Source organism: Oryx dammah, unplaced genomic scaffold (genome assembly GCF_014754425.2).
Source record: "Oryx dammah isolate SB20612 unplaced genomic scaffold, SCBI_Odam_1.1 HiC_scaffold_15, whole genome shotgun sequence".
Taxonomy (NCBI): domain Eukaryota; kingdom Metazoa; phylum Chordata; class Mammalia; order Artiodactyla; family Bovidae; genus Oryx; species Oryx dammah.
Genome location: NW_024070199.1, coordinates 5491583 through 5509250, shown reverse-complemented (window position 1 = coordinate 5509250; position 17668 = coordinate 5491583). Strand labels below are relative to the sequence as shown.

At 38.4% G+C, this 17668-nt stretch overlaps 1 protein-coding gene across 2 annotated transcripts in view; it reads right to left on the bottom strand.

The window, feature by feature from the left end:
• Positions 1-17668, bottom strand: part of NOX4 (NADPH oxidase 4) — a 180071-nt gene that overhangs the window by 125430 nt on the left and 36973 nt on the right. For both annotated transcript variants that reach the window (XM_040256520.1, XM_040256521.1), the window contains 3 exons: positions 13177-13274; positions 8209-8236; positions 1097-1169 (listed from right to left, as the gene is read on the bottom strand). In XM_040256520.1, coding sequence (XP_040112454.1) covers positions 1097-1169; positions 8209-8236; positions 13177-13274 — 199 coding nt within the window. The remainder of the gene's footprint in view (positions 1-1096; positions 1170-8208; positions 8237-13176; positions 13275-17668) is intronic.

Genomic DNA, 17668 nt, shown 5'->3' with positions numbered 1-17668 from the left:
TTCATTTGTGTGTTACTTGCTTTAAATTCTTCTGTGACTTACCTCTTCATAGAAATTACCCATTTCTACAGCATATTTCTCAACTGTTGTAAGTAAACTATTCAAATTTAAGGATGTACTAGGTCCATAGAAGGGCTTCCCAGGAGGCACTACTGGTAAAGAACCCACCTGTCAATGCAGGAGACATAAGAGACACAGGTTCGATCCCTGGGTGAGGAAGATCCCCTGGAGGAGGGCATGGCAACCCACTCTAGTATTCTCACATGAAGAATGGAAGAGGAGCCCGGTGAGCAACAGTCCACAGGCTCACAGAGTCAGACACGACTGAAGCAGCTTATCATGCATGCATAGTTCCATGTGAGCGCAATAATGTTCCCAGTAACGTGCTTACTTTTTAACCTTCATAGTGTATATTGGCATTCAGGAGTTTCAGTCTTCATATTTTTAGATAGCTAAATATTCCCTATATTTCCCTCTGTCCATTATGAGCACTGATAAATATAACTTAAAGTTTCCTCCAAATCTTCAGTGGTGCAATTTTTCACAGTTAACTCTGTCATGGAACTAGAATTTCATTCACTTAAGCCTTCCATTCCTCACAAGCTTGTAGTGGCATCTTTATTACTTAGCAGGTTCTCACATATGGCAAAGTCCTCTTCAGGGCTTTCTACCAACTATCACTTAGTTCAAGGCCTTGGTCATTTTTGCAAGTAAGTCCCATTCTGTTTTTATTAATTAAAGTATAGTTTTCTTATAATATTATATTAGTTTCAGGTATACATCATACCTTATTCTAAGTTATTGAGGCATATTTTTTTAATGTTTAATAAGCCACATCTTCCTTTTATTCCATTTGAAACATCCTCATACACAATTCCTTATCACTCAGAATATCTGACTGAAAGATTTTTCCAAAACAGGAAATTGTATATAGAAATGTCTCTATTTCCCTCTTAGTTACACGGGAACCAGAACCCCGCACTGACTAAGCATTTGGGTTAATCAAGGCATTTTCTACACATGAAAATGAAGATAATCTGAAGGAAATCTCAACAGTCTGACCAAGAAACTTCAAAATAATGACTCTGACACTCACCGTATCGCATATGTTGAAGCTGTAATCATCAAGAATAGTACTAGTACCATGCAGACCCCTGTCAGGCCAGGAACTATAAAAATATACGTAAGTACATTTTAACTTAAGTCATACTGAGAAAAAAAGTACAAACAATTATTACCTTAAAATCCAAAGTACCAGGCTGCTCTGTGGGAAGCCTAATTGAAATCATCTATCTCCTTGCATGTTCTCTGTCAAAAAAAACCTTTTTTTTTTTTTTTTGAATTAGCACTAGTTTCAAGCTACTTAAGGCAAAGTAGAATCTTTTCCACCTTTCAAAGAACTTTTGGTATTTTCAAATATTCCGATCAGAATGGTGACTACATGCACACTTTGACAGGAAGATAACTAGAGCAAACATCAATCACTAACGCAACAGGACACAGCTGACATCCAGCATCCTAACTGCTTTGGTTTTCTCTGTCACAGTCAATGTCAAATGATTTCTTTTGGACTTCGCCATCTAGAAAAAATTTCCAGAAAAAATAAGCAAAACTTGAATCTTTCTAAAACCACAACTTCAACTGTAGAACAAAACATGGTGAATGTGAACAAAAAAGTTACAGTGCTGATGTTTTAAGAGTACTCTCAGACATAATTCCCCTTAGAATAGAAAATATTTTAAAATCAGTGTTTCCGATATTACCTAACACTTGTTCTTAAAAAGAAGGCGTGCAAACATGCCATTTTACAAAATTAATACTGGTGTAATAGATTGCTACAAACCTAGTGTTAGCTCATAGAGGACATCCAAAATGAATAGGTGATATGCTATATCAAAGAGCGAAAAATCACAGTAGTCTCATTTCTCATTATCTTATTGCTATCAACTAAAATAGTCTTTATTTAATAAAGACTATTTATAGTCTTTATTTAATAAAATACCTTTAATTTACTCTTACCATCACATGAGCAACAATAAGTACTAAATGACCTAGCTAAGAAAGTCCATCTCAAATCTTTCTAGAAAAGGTATTAAAACACTTCTGTCTCCAAAATTATAGATATCTCCCTACTCTTCTTGACAAGGAAGCACCTACGCAACAGAAGGCCCAGCAGGGAGGGAGAGCCATCAACAGAAGCAAACAAGCTGGGGATGACACCAGGGCAACACTGATATGCATCATTAGGATCACAGAGGGTATAGAATGGTTGGAAAATAATATTGGAAATTCCAATACAGTAGAAACAAGTTTCCACTTGTAAAGGGCCACGTGAGAAATAAGGGAGTCTGTCTGTGGAACTTAATACTTGAGTACACCCTCCTTTTCACTCTTCCCAGTACACAGATTTGGAAGCCTAACAAAACTGGCCTTTCTGTGATGACCCAATCCAAATCATCTCCCCTCTAAATTCTTTCATAGGGCACTCCTTTTGCTATTGTCTCTCCCATTGCTTTACTTCCTAGGGGTAACAGAAGAGCAAGAAAAGAACACTAGTTCACACAGAAGGATTTGGCAACACACTCCAGTACTCTTGCCTGGAAAATTCCATGGACTGAGGAGCCTGGTAGGCTACAGTCCATGGGGTCGCAAAGAGTCGGACACGACTGAGCAACCTCACTTTAACTTTTCACTTTAAAAAGAAAAGCAGGCCTACAAAATGACCAAGCCTTTCCTCTTCCAAATACTTATCCCCCGAAAACACAAACATAGCCACCCCAAACTTGTTCAAAAATATTCAATAACCACTTTAATACTCAAGGCCTATAAACAATTTAAATCTCCATCAACAGATGGATGGATAATTATTTATTGTGCCTGAAAAATTAATCAGCAATTTAAAAAAATAACATATACCTACACATATGAACACAGATGAACCACAAAATTATTATTCTGAGTAAAAAAACCAGACTCCCGCTCCAAAAAAAACCCTGAAAGAATATAAGCTCTATGATTTCTTTGATACAATATTCTAGAAAATTCAAAGCATTCTTTAGTGGTAGAAAGCAGATCCATAACTAGGAGGGGTAGAGAGCAGAACGCATTACAAAAGAGCACAGAACATTTTTAGAATGATGGACATATTTGTTATCTTGATTTTCATCATGGTTTCTTATGTATATACATCTGTCAAAAGTGATCAAATAACATACTTTACATATGTATAATTTAGAGTACTTCAGTTATAACTCAAATTTAAAGAAGAAAAAAGAGAGAAGGTCCCTCTCTCTGGCTCCAAGTAATTTAAAAAATCCATATCTGTCCAAATGAATAAATAAATGATAAGACTCCCAGATGGCTCTATAATGTGAAATTTGTGGTTGGAGAGGCCTTTCAAGTAATTTCATTGAGGCTTCATGAATGTCTACTGTGTCTACATACAAGGTTTCCTGTATATAGTCCTGAACATGCCAGAATTAGTTTTATAATGTCTGCAAATCACTTCATCAGGGCACCTGAAAAAATGGAGCATGTTTAGAAGAGAGGTATAAGTTCCAAAGGGTATTATTTGAACATCAATTCTTTTAGGTAATTTCCAGTGATGAAAAATGCTCTAACTATTCCTTGAAGAATCACAGGGCACATTAATGTAAATTTTCTGAGAGGTACTAAAGTCAAGAAACCAGTTTAAATTTGAACAGATATTCCCCAAACACTGAACTCGAGCATTCCTTTTAAAGCAGATCATGGAAAACATATTAGAAAGACTTAGGGTGAAATAGTTGACTCAGCCATTTGAAATCAAGATGAAATAGAAGCCTCAAATAACCTAGGGCATATGTGTATATCCTGGAATTATAGCCCTGTTACTGTCCCTTAAGCCAAATCCCAATCTCACTGAATCTCCTTTGTAAACTAAGGAGAATCAATTCAATGTTTTTTAATATTCTTTCAGGTTTATGAAGTTATCTTTCTTTTCAAAAGAATTCATTTTTCCTTTCTCTCTCCCAGAAGTACAAAAATTCCAGAGTTTGCAATTTATAAAGTAATAGATTTCATAGCAATGAAGAAGAAAAACTGACTTATAATTAGCAATGAGAAGAAAAAAAATTACAGTCACAGTGGCCAAAAAAAATGGTGGGATGAGTAACTTAAAAACCAAAGAGGAGAGAGTGGGAGAGAGAAATTAGGATTTAGGAATTAATATATGTACATTACTATATGTAAAATTGGTAAACAGCAATGACATACTGCATAGCACAGGGAACTATACTCAATATCTTGTAATAACCTATAATGGAAAAGAATCTGAATATATATATATATATATATATATATACACAAACACACATATATACACACACATATATATGCATGTGTAACTGAATCACTTTGCTACACACTTGAAACTAACACAACATTAAAAATCAACTATACTTCATTTTTAAAAAAGCTAAGATTTTCTGTTACTGCAATTAAACAGACACTGGACAACCAATTATCTGAAATGTTGCAGAAAATATCTCTGTAACAAGTAGAAGAGTTTAAAAACAGATGACTTTTCTACAAATGACCCAATTTCATTCATTTTTAAGGCTGAGTAATATTCCATTGTATACATCATATACTACATCTTCTTTATCCATTCATATGTAACATTTAGGTTACTTCCACGCGCTGGCTATTATAAACAGTGCTGCAATGAACACTGGGATACATGTGTCTTTTTATTATTTATTTATTTTTAATTGATTGGTTTACAAAATTGGTTTGACTTCTGTCATACATCAACATGAATTAATGACAAGTGTACATTCTTGCCCTCATGCATCTTTTTTGAATTATGATTTACTCAGGGTCTATATCTAGTAGTGGGCTTCCCTCATAGCTCAGTTGGTAAAGAATCTTGCCTGCAATGCAGGAGACCTGGGTTCAGTTCCTGGATTGGGAAGATCCCCTGGAGAAGGAACTGGCAACCCACGGCAGTATTCTTGCCTGGAGAATCCCCACAGACAGAGGAGCCTGGCAGGCTACAGTCCATGGGGTTGCAAGAGTTGGACACGACTTAGCAACTAAACCACCACCACCACCATCTCCAGTAGTGGGATTGCTGGGTCATATGATAGTTCTAGTTTTAGTTTTTAAGGAACCTCCACACTGTTCTCCATGAAAGTGTTAGTCTCTCAGTTGTTTCTGACTCTTTGAGACTCCATGGACTGCAGCCCACCAGGCTTCTCTGTCCATGGAATTCTCCAAGCAAGAATACTGGAGTGAGTAGCCATGCCCTCCTCCAGGGGATCTTCCCAACCCAGGGATCGAACCCAGGTCACCCGCACCGCAGGCGGATTCTTTACCATCTGAGCCACCACTGTGGCTGGTTTACATTCCCACCAGCAGTGCAAGAGGGTTCCCTTTTCTCCACACCCTTTCCAGAAACTAACATAACATTATAAAGCAATTATGCTCCCTTTGGAAAAGGCCAAGAAAATGACTTTTCTCCATTCAGGGACTACTTCCTGGGCATCTGTATTTTACTGACAAGTGCTGGAGTAAAAATGAATCATGCTGTAAAATAAATCTCAGTCCAGTGTGGGAGACACGATAAGCAGGCAATTGCAACACAGGGTATTAAGTGCTGAAAGAGAGCCAAACATGGAGTATTTTCGAGGTACATCAAAGGGCATCCTAACCTAGCCTTGGATAACAGCTCAGCCAACTCCCAATAAATTAGCCTCTATTAGCATACATATCCCAAGAATCAGGAAGCACAGGTTAGAAAGTATTGGGCTAGTCTGAGTTCACTGGGCAAGTCAGTTAGCAAAATGAAGTACATTGTGAACTCTCTCAGTCTTCAAGTTATAAAGCAAAATGTATACTTGTTTTCTTAGGAAAAAAATGCTTATTATGTTTACTCTTACTGTTTTTGATCTATGCATATTAGGTTAATTAGTAGCCCATAAAATGAATGACTGCACTACACTGCCATTTATAGATGAACTGAAAGATTATTTTCATCCCTACCCAGATGTAGTCAGAAGTATACCATCTTGCATTCATCATCCTGTTTTTACCAAGATAATTGGAGACATGACTGCGTTTGTTTATGAGGGTTTTTCTAATTGAAATTGGATACTGGGCATTTTATCCTCATCATACAAAGTACTACCAAGTTTGGAGATACGTAGCATGTGCTTTTAAGTGTTTGAATAATTCAATCTATTAAATTTATTCTATAAGTTCTTAATTGGAATGTTTTTAACATTTATTTAGTGAGTCAAAATACCATAGAGGAACTTTAGCATCATATTTAGGAGGACTGGGTCTGTGTTCCTGGGAAATAAATGGCTCCTGATGAAAAGTTAGTATTTCTTTCATCAAAGTTTATGGAACTGGGCCACCAAAGTGATACTGACATGCTAATCTGGGGCAATTCTGCTGCTTGTATTGAGAGAAACTCCACAAAATGTTTTCTCTGCATCCTCTGCAGGTGGCCCTGTTCCACTGTGAAGAAACTGATTTCAAGTGCAAAACACCATATATGTAGGTAATAAATTACTAAACAGTATACGGAAGGAAACCAATTATTCATAGTATGTACCATGTATCTTTAGGGTCCCAGGCCAGGAACGGATCAGCTCTGCTTAGTGGAATTAGGGAGACATCTGTGCATAATGGGGTATGTCAAATGACACTTAAAGGATGAGTGAGAGTTGAACAGGTGAAGAAAAGAGAGTAAGAGACGAGGTAAAAGGTAGGTAGTGGTGAGAAGTTATGCTCAGGAGTATAACCAGATGCTCAGTGAAGGTAAAACAGTACTGAGAAGGTTAATAAAACACACTGCCAGGTCCCAATTTGGTCTCTCTCTATGGTGAAACCAGGAATTTGTGTTTTTAAGTATAATATTATCTCCACTTGGCCCAACACACTCATAGGAACTTCTGGGAAAGAACACAGGATGACGGTGTTTCATGCAGAGGGAGAGATCACCTACTTATAAGCATTAACTTTACTAAGTTTCTTAATGTAATATCTTTGTCATATGAGAGCTTTTTATACTTTTATAAACTAAACTTTTTAAAGCATTTCTAAGGCTTCAACTATATTCTATGCAGTAAAAGAATATTAAAACAAAGTTCTTATTTCTCTTAAATTGATCCATATGAACCAAAAAAATACATTGATTCATACATAAGGTTTTATTTTTCTGCTTTCCCTCCCTTCTGTTCTCATCCAATTCTTAAGGCTTTAATAAAAACATGTTTTCAATGAGCAAAGTTGTTAACAAAACTAAATTGTGTTCTTAAGGAGAAACTGTGAAATATGTACTTTGCAAATGGCAAATATCATAATCTATAGGCAGAAAATATATATTATAAATAGGTAGCTGTGACATAAGGGAGGAGGAACCTGAATTATTATTATTTTTCATCATAAGACTGATTCAAAAAAGAAACAATGCATTTAACAGAGCAATGTCTCAGTCCTGTATGCAATTCTGATCCTTAATAAGGTAGTACAGCCAAGACTTTATGACAGACCATCTCCCATCCACAATCATCTTGTCTCTGAAACAGGTGCCCCAAATCCCCCAAATACAGTCTCCTTTTCATTATTATAAATGTAAGATTGAGAAAGAGAAAAAATAGAACTGTACTAACATCAGGGCCAAATTTTGAGATGTTCAAATGCACTTTAACAGATTAATAGTCTAGACTGAGATTTTATGGACAACATGTTTAAGAAGGGAAAATAAATTAAAAATGAGAATGGAGACACATTTCAAGAAAAAATAACTTATTTTAGTGACTGTTTCTCCTCTTCTAAGATCAGAAAATATCCTATGAAATTACTAAATATTAAGAACTACACTGATACTCAGAGTGCTTGGTATTTTTTCTCCAAAACTTCAAAAACAGGAACCTATTCCCTCTGTATTATCTCCAATAGTACCTGTCGTAATAGCGGGCACATGGCAGGCATTCCTAAGCCACTAGTATTATGTAATTTCCTTTGAAAGAATATGTGAAAGGCAAATACATTTGCTTAATTTTACTCTTCATTCCTTTGAACCCTGGTGGTTTGCTCTGGCCCTTTGGTTTCATTGAAACCTTATGCTTGAACAGTTGTTTGACATGTACATTTCCCATGCTGCATTTTGGCATATATATAAACGTGGTATAGAAGCCGCAGTGATTAACAACTTACCAGTTGTGAAGAGCAGTTTTCTAGGATCCTGAAGAAAAAGGAAAAAAAAAACAATGGCTGAAAAATAAAACACTGATCAACACAAAATTCTGTAAGGAGTCTGTGAGCAATAAAGGCCATGTGTTAGGCATGTAGGATACTGTCCTCCCAATGGAAATAACAGTGTTTCAATTAAGTTTCATGTTTTTAAAATGCTAGAGGAGATTATGGTGGTGGTGCTGTTAGTTGCTCAGTCATTTCCTACTCCTGGCGACCCCATGGACTTTAGCCTGCCAGGCTCCTCTGTCCATAGAATTCTCCAGGCAAGAATACTGGAGTGGGTTGCTATTCCCTTCTCCAGGGGATCTTCACAACCCAGGGATCGAACTCATTTATCCTAATTTACAGGCAGATTCTTTACTGTCTGAGCCACCAGAGAAGCCCAGAGGAGATTATCATACATACAAAATCCAATTCCAAGAAATTTATCCATTTGAAAAGGGAAGAATATTGGATGAGGAATCAGAGGTCCAAGCTTTCATCTTAATGGCCAAATAGGCTAGTGGGAGTGGCCTGAAGCCCACCCTTTGATCATTTTGTGGAAACATTAATATATGCTCTGTCTACCACAACTGCAAACTGCACCTAGCATGTGTCAAAACAGTGGGAATCAAAAGCAATAAAATATATAGAGGGGGTTATGCTGTGCAAATTCAATGCAAAGAATACTGAGAACTAAAATGTTTCAAATGCTACTGTGAAAAGTACTGATAAAATTCAACTAAGGAAGATAGCTTCCTTCTAATTAGAAATACATTAATATTGTTACTGTAATATTTCCTTTAAACTACATCCCCATGGTATAATGGACTGAAATCAACTCCCTTCTGTCTTCTGGAAATCTTATATCAATGCCCAGTAGAATGTGGATTAATTTTTTATCCAAAGGGGCCTAATATTATACAACTTATGAATTATTTTTCTCATGCCCCCATTGAATCTGTGGTCAGACCAAGCTATATACAAAGTAGGAAGCCATTTAAATAATTTCAGGGACCCTGAATAAGGACCATTTGCCCAAGAATAGCTCCACATCAAGCTTAGGTCCAATGGTTTCTAGTTAGAAACATGGCGTTAAAAACATAACTAAAGGCTAATCTAGAGTTTCAAAGTGTTAGTTGCTCAGTTGTGTCTGACTCTTTGTGACCCCATGGACTGTAGCCCGCCAGGCTCCTCTGTCCATGCAGTTTTCCAGGCAAGAAGACTGGAGAGCGTAGTCATTCCCTTCTTCAGGGGATCTTCCCAACCCAGGGATCGAATCCAGGTCTCCTGCATTACAGGCAGATTCTTGACCATCTGAACCACTAGGAAGGCCCATGATCTTGAGGAACCTAATACATAAACAACCAGGAGAAATACAAGATGGACTGGACAAAGTGGTAATACCAGAAATATGAAGAATTAGCTAGGAAACCTCAGAAGATGAATAAAACTGCTAGGGAACACGGGGTATAAGAGTAGGAGACTGTTTCACAGATGACAAGATGAGGCCAACTGAGCTACTCCATCATGAATGTGCCACCCATTGCAAAATGGAGAATGGAGGGGTCACTGGGGACGTGGAGAAAACAAGAGTGTAAGCACACAGCAAGAACAGTAAGGTGCATGACACAAACCCATCCTTTCCAAAGACAAGTCACAAAAGAATACAACTGTTTATATGTGTATTATCTCTCCGTGTGAATGTGTGTGTGTATTTTTTCATCTTAATCTAGTACATGGCCTGATACCTACTAAGCACTCAAAAATATTTATTAAAAGAAAGAAGAAGGGGAGAAAGACATGACTGAAGAAGCCAAGGAAGGGAGGAAAGAAGGGGGGGAAGGAAAATGTAAATTAAAATTAATTACTATTTTTCATCCATCTTAGCAGCAGTATTTTTTTTTTAATGAGTGAGGTGTAGAAATAAGCATTGTAATAAAATTGGTAGAGTGTATCAACTGGTGACATTTTTTTGGAAAGTAATTTGTCCAACAAAACTAAAAATCTGTGTACCTTTGAAACCAAAATTACTTCTATAAATCTGCCTAGCAGAACTGTACAAAAAAAATAAATTTATTAGCATGCAGTTTATGACAAAAACCTGGAATCAGCTCAACATTCGTGAATAAGAAAAAGACTAAAAATAAATTATGGTATATTCATATGAAGAAGATGAGGTAGATGTATACTTTATGATACAGTAAGTCACAATACATATATTTACAAATTGCTACTGCTAAAGAATATATATCATAAAACACCACTCAAAATAAGAAAACATAAAATCATTACCTGTGGCTATTTTTGGAAGAGAAGCTTTCAATTTTCACTTACTTGGGAGTTCTAAAATATTTTACATTAAGCCTCTATCTCTCTTAAAGTGAAATAAATTTAATACCTAGAAATCCTAAAATGACTAGAATCCTGGCATCTTAGTAAAAAGTATATTAAAATAAAATGATTAAATCATTACTGTTATTGAAGACATGTGAATTATAAAGCAGAAGAGAGAAGCAAAGAAGGAAAAGATTAAAAAAGAATTTTCATAGTAGTAGTAACATACAAGTTACTACTTGCCCCACACGATCAGGGCAAGTGATGGGAGATAGGGAGAGGTGGGGCACTCTCTCTGGGATGAAATCATTACATGCGGAGCTTCCACTGGCATGCTAAGGAGCTGGACTTCTCCATGGTTCTTGATGTCGAATATACTCCTGCAAAGCGGGAGACCTGTGTTCGACCCCTGGGTTGGGAAGATCCCCTGAAGGAAGGCATGGCAATCCACTCCACTATACTTGCCTGGAGACTCCCCAAGGACAGAGGAGCTTGGTGGGCTACAGTCCATGGAGTCGCAAAGAGTTGGACATGACTGAGCAACTAAGCATAGCACATACTCTACAATCACCTGGTGAACTTTTTAAAAATATTAGTTCAGTCGCTCAGTAGTGTCTGACTCTTTGAGACCCCATGGTCTGCAGCACACCAGGCTTCTCTGTCCATCACTAACTCCCAGAGCTTGCTCAAACTCATGTCCATCGAGTCGGTGATGCCATCCAACCATCTCATCTTCTGTCATCCCCTTCTCCTCCTGCCTTCAGTCTTTCTGAGCATCAGGGTCTATTCCAATGAGTCAGTTCTTCGCACCAGGTGGCCAAGTTATTGGAGCTTCAGCTTCAGCATCAGTCCTTCCAATGAATATTCAGGACTGATTTCCTTTAGGATGGACTGGTTGGATCTCCTTGCAGTCCAAGAAACTCTCAAGAGTCTTCTCTAACACCACAGTTCAAAAGCATCAGTTCTTCAGTGCTCATCTTTCTTTATGGTCCAACTCTCACACCCATACATGACCACCGGAAAAACCATAGCTTTGACGATATAGACCTTTGTCGGTAAAGTGATGTCTCTACTTTTGAATATGCTGTCTAGAGTTGTCATAACTTTTCTTTCAAGGAGCAAGCATTTTTAATTTCATGGCTGCAGTCACCATCTGCAGTGATTTTGCAGCCCAAGAAAATAAAGTCTGTCACTGTTTCCATTGCTTCCCCTTCTATTTGCCATGAAGTGATGGGACCAGATGCCATGATCTTCATTTTTTGAATGCTGAAGAGTTTTTCACTCTCCTCTTTCACTGTCATCCAGATGCTCGTTAGTTCTCTTCACTTTCTGCCACAAGGGTGGTGTCATCTGCATATCTGAAGTTATTGATGTTTCTCCTGACAGTCTTGATTCCAGCTTGTGCTTCAATCAGTCTGGCATTTCGCATGAGGTACTCTGCATATAAGTTAAATAAGCAAGGTGACAATATACAGCCTTGACGTACTCCTTTCCCAGTTTGGAACCAGTCTGTTGTTCCATGCCCGGTTCTAACTATTGCTTCTTGATCTGCATACAGATTTCTCAGGAGTGAAACTGACCTGCATACAGATTGCTCAGCAGTGAAAAATATTAGGGGCTCCCTCTAACCGAGGTCAACAAAATCACACTGGTATGTTAAAAGATACTAGCATAGTTAAGGGATTAATCTAGGGCTACTTGTTATTTTGGTTTAATGATTTATCTCCCTGTTTGTTTGTCATTACTTTGGCCTTTGATTTGTCTTGGGAGGGAAGTTGAGCACATGATCACAGTGGTACAAATCTAGAGAACTCTGGTGATATATAAGGGGAAGATGGAGTGAGGAGAACAATCTATTAAGTCACTACCAAACTGAGCAGAACAGGGCAGCGTTCTGATCACATGGGACCCTGAACATTTTGGTGTTGATGCAGTCTTGGCTTTGGGAACCAAAGGCAGCCTGAGGACACCATGAGAGTGTCAAGCAATAGAGACCTAACTAGGGCTGTGCACGTTCTGTTTCTTGGTCCAGCTTGGCTCCCTGCACACACAATTCCACTTTATGGGCAGCTCCACATGGAGAAGAGCACCTCTAAGTTAGATATTGTCCCCTATAGAATTCAGCCCAAGTTACCTATTATAAGGATTACAAAACAACGTAAAGCATTAAAATTCAATAATTTTAAGTAAAATCAACTGATGGTCTAGGATCATCAAATAGTCAACTTTCTTTTCTGCCCTTTTCCTCCTCAAGCACAGTATGAGTTCCTGAAGGATTTTTACCCTGTTGTGTTTTTACCCAACAGTCTCCACTGAGTGATGGGAATTAGACAGAACTGCTGGGAGGCAAAAGGCAGGCCTGAGTGGCAACCGTGTGAACACCGCAGAGCGCACTAAGTAGACACTCTCTGAACTTTCAGGTTCAGCAGGAGAGACTGTGAAATAGTAATTACATATATTTTCTGTTGAAAAGGAATAAAACTCAACTTGACAAGTGCATTTTAAAAGCACTCAAAAGGAGCAGCAAGGTACAAATTTTCTGTGAAAATCACAGACCCTCATTAGTCATCTCATGATAAGTCAAAGGAAAATGAGAAGACAGAGGCCACCCACCTCCTCTCGGTATCTTGCTGCGTTCAGTTCGACAAAATCCTCACGGTAGTTCACTGAGAAGTTGAGGGCATTAACCAGGTGGGCGGCCACGTGCACACCTACGGAGTCACACCAGTCAGTGGGGTTTTCAGATACACTCAATAAAGGGGAGTTGGTTCCTCTCCTTACAAAAACACAGGGTCACACTTTGACAACCATATAGACAACAAAATGTTCAATTAAGTGGGAAGTCTTAAAAGCACAAAGAATCTTAATTATACACAGTTTTAGCATGAGAAATAATGTAAAGAAACAGAATTTTCAAAAGCCGAAATAAAATAACCCTAAGTCAAGAGTTAGAAATACACCAACACACACTGACACACATACACACATGTGTGTGTTTAATAATACAGGAATTTATTTATTCATTTAAGCATCTCCTGAATACAGTAACCCCCCCCTTACTCATTGTTTCACTACCTGCAGCTTTAGTTACCTGTGGTCTGAAAACATTCAGTGGAAAATTCCAGAAATAAACAGTTTATAAGTTTTAAACGGCATGCTGTTCTGAGTGTGATGAAATCTCTGACTGTCCCACTCCATCCCACCTGGGACATGAATCATCCCTCAGTCCAAAACATCCCACCCGTTGGCCACTTAGTAACTGGCTTGGTTATCAGATCCACAGTCTGAGATATTGCAGTATTTGTGATCAAGTCGCCCTTGTTTTATTTAATAATGGCCCCAAACTACAACAGTAGTGATGCTAACAATTCAGATATGCCAAAGGAAGCTGTAAAGTGTCTCCTTTAAGTGAAGAGGTGAAAGTTCTTGACTTAATAAGGAAAAGAAATTTCCAATGTTGAGGTTGCTAAGATCCACAGTAAGAGTGAGTTTTCTATCCCAGAAATGGGAAAGGAAAAAGAATTTGGTGCTCACTTTGCTGTCACACCTCAAACTGCAGAAGTGACCAGCCACAGCGCATGTTAAGATGAAAGAAGCATTAAATTGGTGCAAAAAGATACTCTGAGAGAGAAGAGGATCACATTCATTTAGTTTTTATTATAGCATATTGTTACAATTGTAACATTAGTAATTATTGCTAATCTTTAACTGTGCCTAATTTATAAACTAAACTTTATCACAGGTGTGTCTATATAGGAAAAAACAGTATCTAGAGGATATATCATCATTGATTTCAAGCATTCACTGGAAGTCTTGGGAAGTATTCCCCATGGATAAGGGGGAACTGCTGTATTATAGATTTTCTAATCTCTCACCTCTCCTATAGCTCCAAACCTGTTATACGTTTTGTATACTTCACTGACACTCAACCTAAGATAAAAGCCCATGAAAAGTCTTTTAACCAATTAACATTTTTCACAGTCCACAGATTCAAGACATAGTGTTTCAATCCAATAGCAAAAGTGTTGGTAACAACTTCATGGGACAAAAACTCAGGAAAATAATAATCACCATTTAATAATCTGTCTACAATGGTGCACTAATGAGTAGTCAAGTGACTCAGAGCTTATACCAAAGAGTTAGGAAATTACTAGAGAGTTGAAGAGAAATTCCTTTTGGCATGGTCAGAAAAAAGAAAATTATCATGAGGTTAGAGAAGAAAGAACCAAATGACTTTTTATACAGCACTCTAATAGCCTCCTCGCTTCTCAAGCTTTCCTTATAGATGAAATAAGGTCAAAATTAACGGCACATTACAATGTACTGGAAAGAGCAACATTTAATTAGTTAGAAAACCTGTTTTCTTGCCCACATCACTTGCCTACTAACGCCTCAGTTTACTCTTCTGTAAAATGGTGATGACAGAAATAAGAGACTTAATAAGGTAAATGAACCTAAATTGCTTAGGAAAATATTACAGTTTATACTTTATGGAGTGTTGTGATTCAAAAAAAAGACATGGCCTGGAAAGTGAAAATTCTACAGCCAATCCAACCTAGCATATGAGATGTATGTAGATGGGCCAAGTGTTCTGAATTACTCCCACAGACAAATGAAAGTGAGAGAGAAGGGATAGAATGCTAAATAATCTAGGAGTTATTTAAAGGATTCATAAACTAGTACCAGTGCCCAGATTAAAGGAAGGAAAGGGTCCTACAAATAAACAGACTGGAAACTGAAAGTAGGTTAACTAGCATGCAAAGACAGGGTTCCAGAGGAAAAAAGGCTGTCTAGGTGATACTCAGCTGTGGCACAGATAGGGAACATTACTGAAGCAGAACTGTGTCCTAAGCTTCAGCATTTCTAAAATCTATAGGGAAAAAATCCCTCTATTATAAACAGAAGGCTTACATGTTCACTACATATTTTATGTCTCCAAAGTTCAAAGGCATCCTAAGAGGAAATACCATTCTTTTTAATTCTCCCGAAAAAGGTGCCCTAGGTAACAGCTGTATGAAATATATCCTTAAGAGATATATTCACCTTCCTTAAAATGTTTCGTGTGTGTGTGCTGAGTCGTTCGGTCCTATCTGACTCTTTGTGACCCCATGGACTGTAGCCTTGACCTGCCTCTTGAGAAACCTATGTGCAGATCAGGAAGCAACAGTTAGAACTGGACTTGGAACAACAGACTGGTTCCAAATAGGAAAAGGAGTACATCAAGGCTGTATATTGTCACCCTGCTTATTTAACTTCTATGCAGAGTACATCATGAGAAACGCTGGCCTGGAAGAAGCACAAGCTGGAAACAAGATTGCCGGGAGAAATATCAATAACCTCAGATATGCAGATGACACCACCCTTATGGCAGAAAGTGAAGAGGAACTAAAAAGCCTCTTCATGAGAGTAAGAGAGGAGAGTGAAAAAGTTGGCTTAAAGCTCAACATTCAGAAAACTAAGATCATGGCATCCGGTCCCATTACTTCATGGGAAATAGATGGGGAAACAGTGGAAAGAGTATCAGACTTTATTTTGGGGGGCTCCAAAATCACTGCAGATGGTGATTGCAGCCATGAAATTAAAAGACGCTTACTCCTTGGAAGAAAAGTTATGACCAACCTAGATAGCATATTCAAAAGCAGAGACATTACTTTGCCAACAAAGGTCTGTCTAGTCAAGGCTATGGTTTTTCCACTGGTCATGTATGGATGTGAGAGTTGGACTGTGAAGAAAGCTGAGTGCCGAAGAATTGATGCTTTTGAACTGTGGTGTTGGAGAAAACTCTTGAGAGTCCCTGGGACTGCAAGGAGATACAACTGGTCCATTCTAAAGGAGATCAGACCTGGGCGTTCATTGGAAGGACTGATGCTGAAGCTGAAACTCCAATACTTTGGCCACCTCATGTGAAGAGTTGACTCATTGGAAAAGACTGATGCTGGGAGGGATTGGGGCCAGGAGGAGAAGGGGATGACAGAGGATGAGGTGGCTGGATGGCATCACCGACTCAATGGACATGAGTTTGGAGGAACTCCAGGAGTTGGTGGTGGACAAGGAGGCCTGGCGTGCTGCGATTCATGAGGTCACAAAGAGTCGGACGTGACTGAGTGACTGAACTGAACTGAACTGAACTGGACTGTAGCCCACCAGGCTCCTCTGTCCATGGGATTCTCCATGCAAGAATACTGGAGTGGGTTGCCATTTCTTCCTCCAGAGGATCTTCCCAACCCAGGGGTCGAATCTGTGTCTCCTGCATTGGCAGGCATATTTTTATCACTGAGCCACCAGGGAAGACCCTAAAAAGTTTTTTAGTTTTAAAGAATTCACAGCTTTTGATTTTAGGCAGCAGAGAGAAAGTGATGTGCTTTGTGTGGATTTTCTCATTTAATCCTGTTTTACAGATAATACATCCCTATTTTACAGATAAGAAAACTAAGCGTAAGCTAAGGGGCTTTGTTGGTGGTCCAGTGGTTAAGAATCCACCTGCCAATGCAGGGGACATAGGTTCAATCCCTCGTCCTGGAAGATCCCACATATGACAAAGCTACTGAAGCCTGCTATAAACAGAGAAAGCCCACAGCAGTGAAGACCCAGCAAAGTCAAAAATAAATAAATCTTTAAATCAAGAAGAGAAGAAAGGTGACTTAGCTATGGTCAGACCCCTAGTGAGCAGCAGAATGTAAACCCTCTGAATCACAAGCTCAGTCATGGCAACACTCTACACTATCTCAGTTTTGGGGTTGTTCTCCAACTGATGGAATATTTGGACACAGCTACTGTCCAGAAAAAAATCAAGTTAAAAATGTGCCAATGTTTCCTGATCATCCTCCATTTTCACTCTCTAGCTTTAATCCAACCCTAATCCTTACCACAAATGGCAACCCACTCCAGTATTCTTACCTGGGAAACCCCATGGACAGAGGAGCCTGGAGGGCTATAGTTCAAGGGGTCATAAAGAGTTGGACACAACTGAATGACTAAGCAAACAAACACAATAGCACTGAGATAATTTACTCATGAGTTTATAAATTATAATAATTAATTCTATCCTAAGAACTTCACACACATGTTTTCATTTTCTTCTTAAAACCATGAGGTAGGTGCTGCT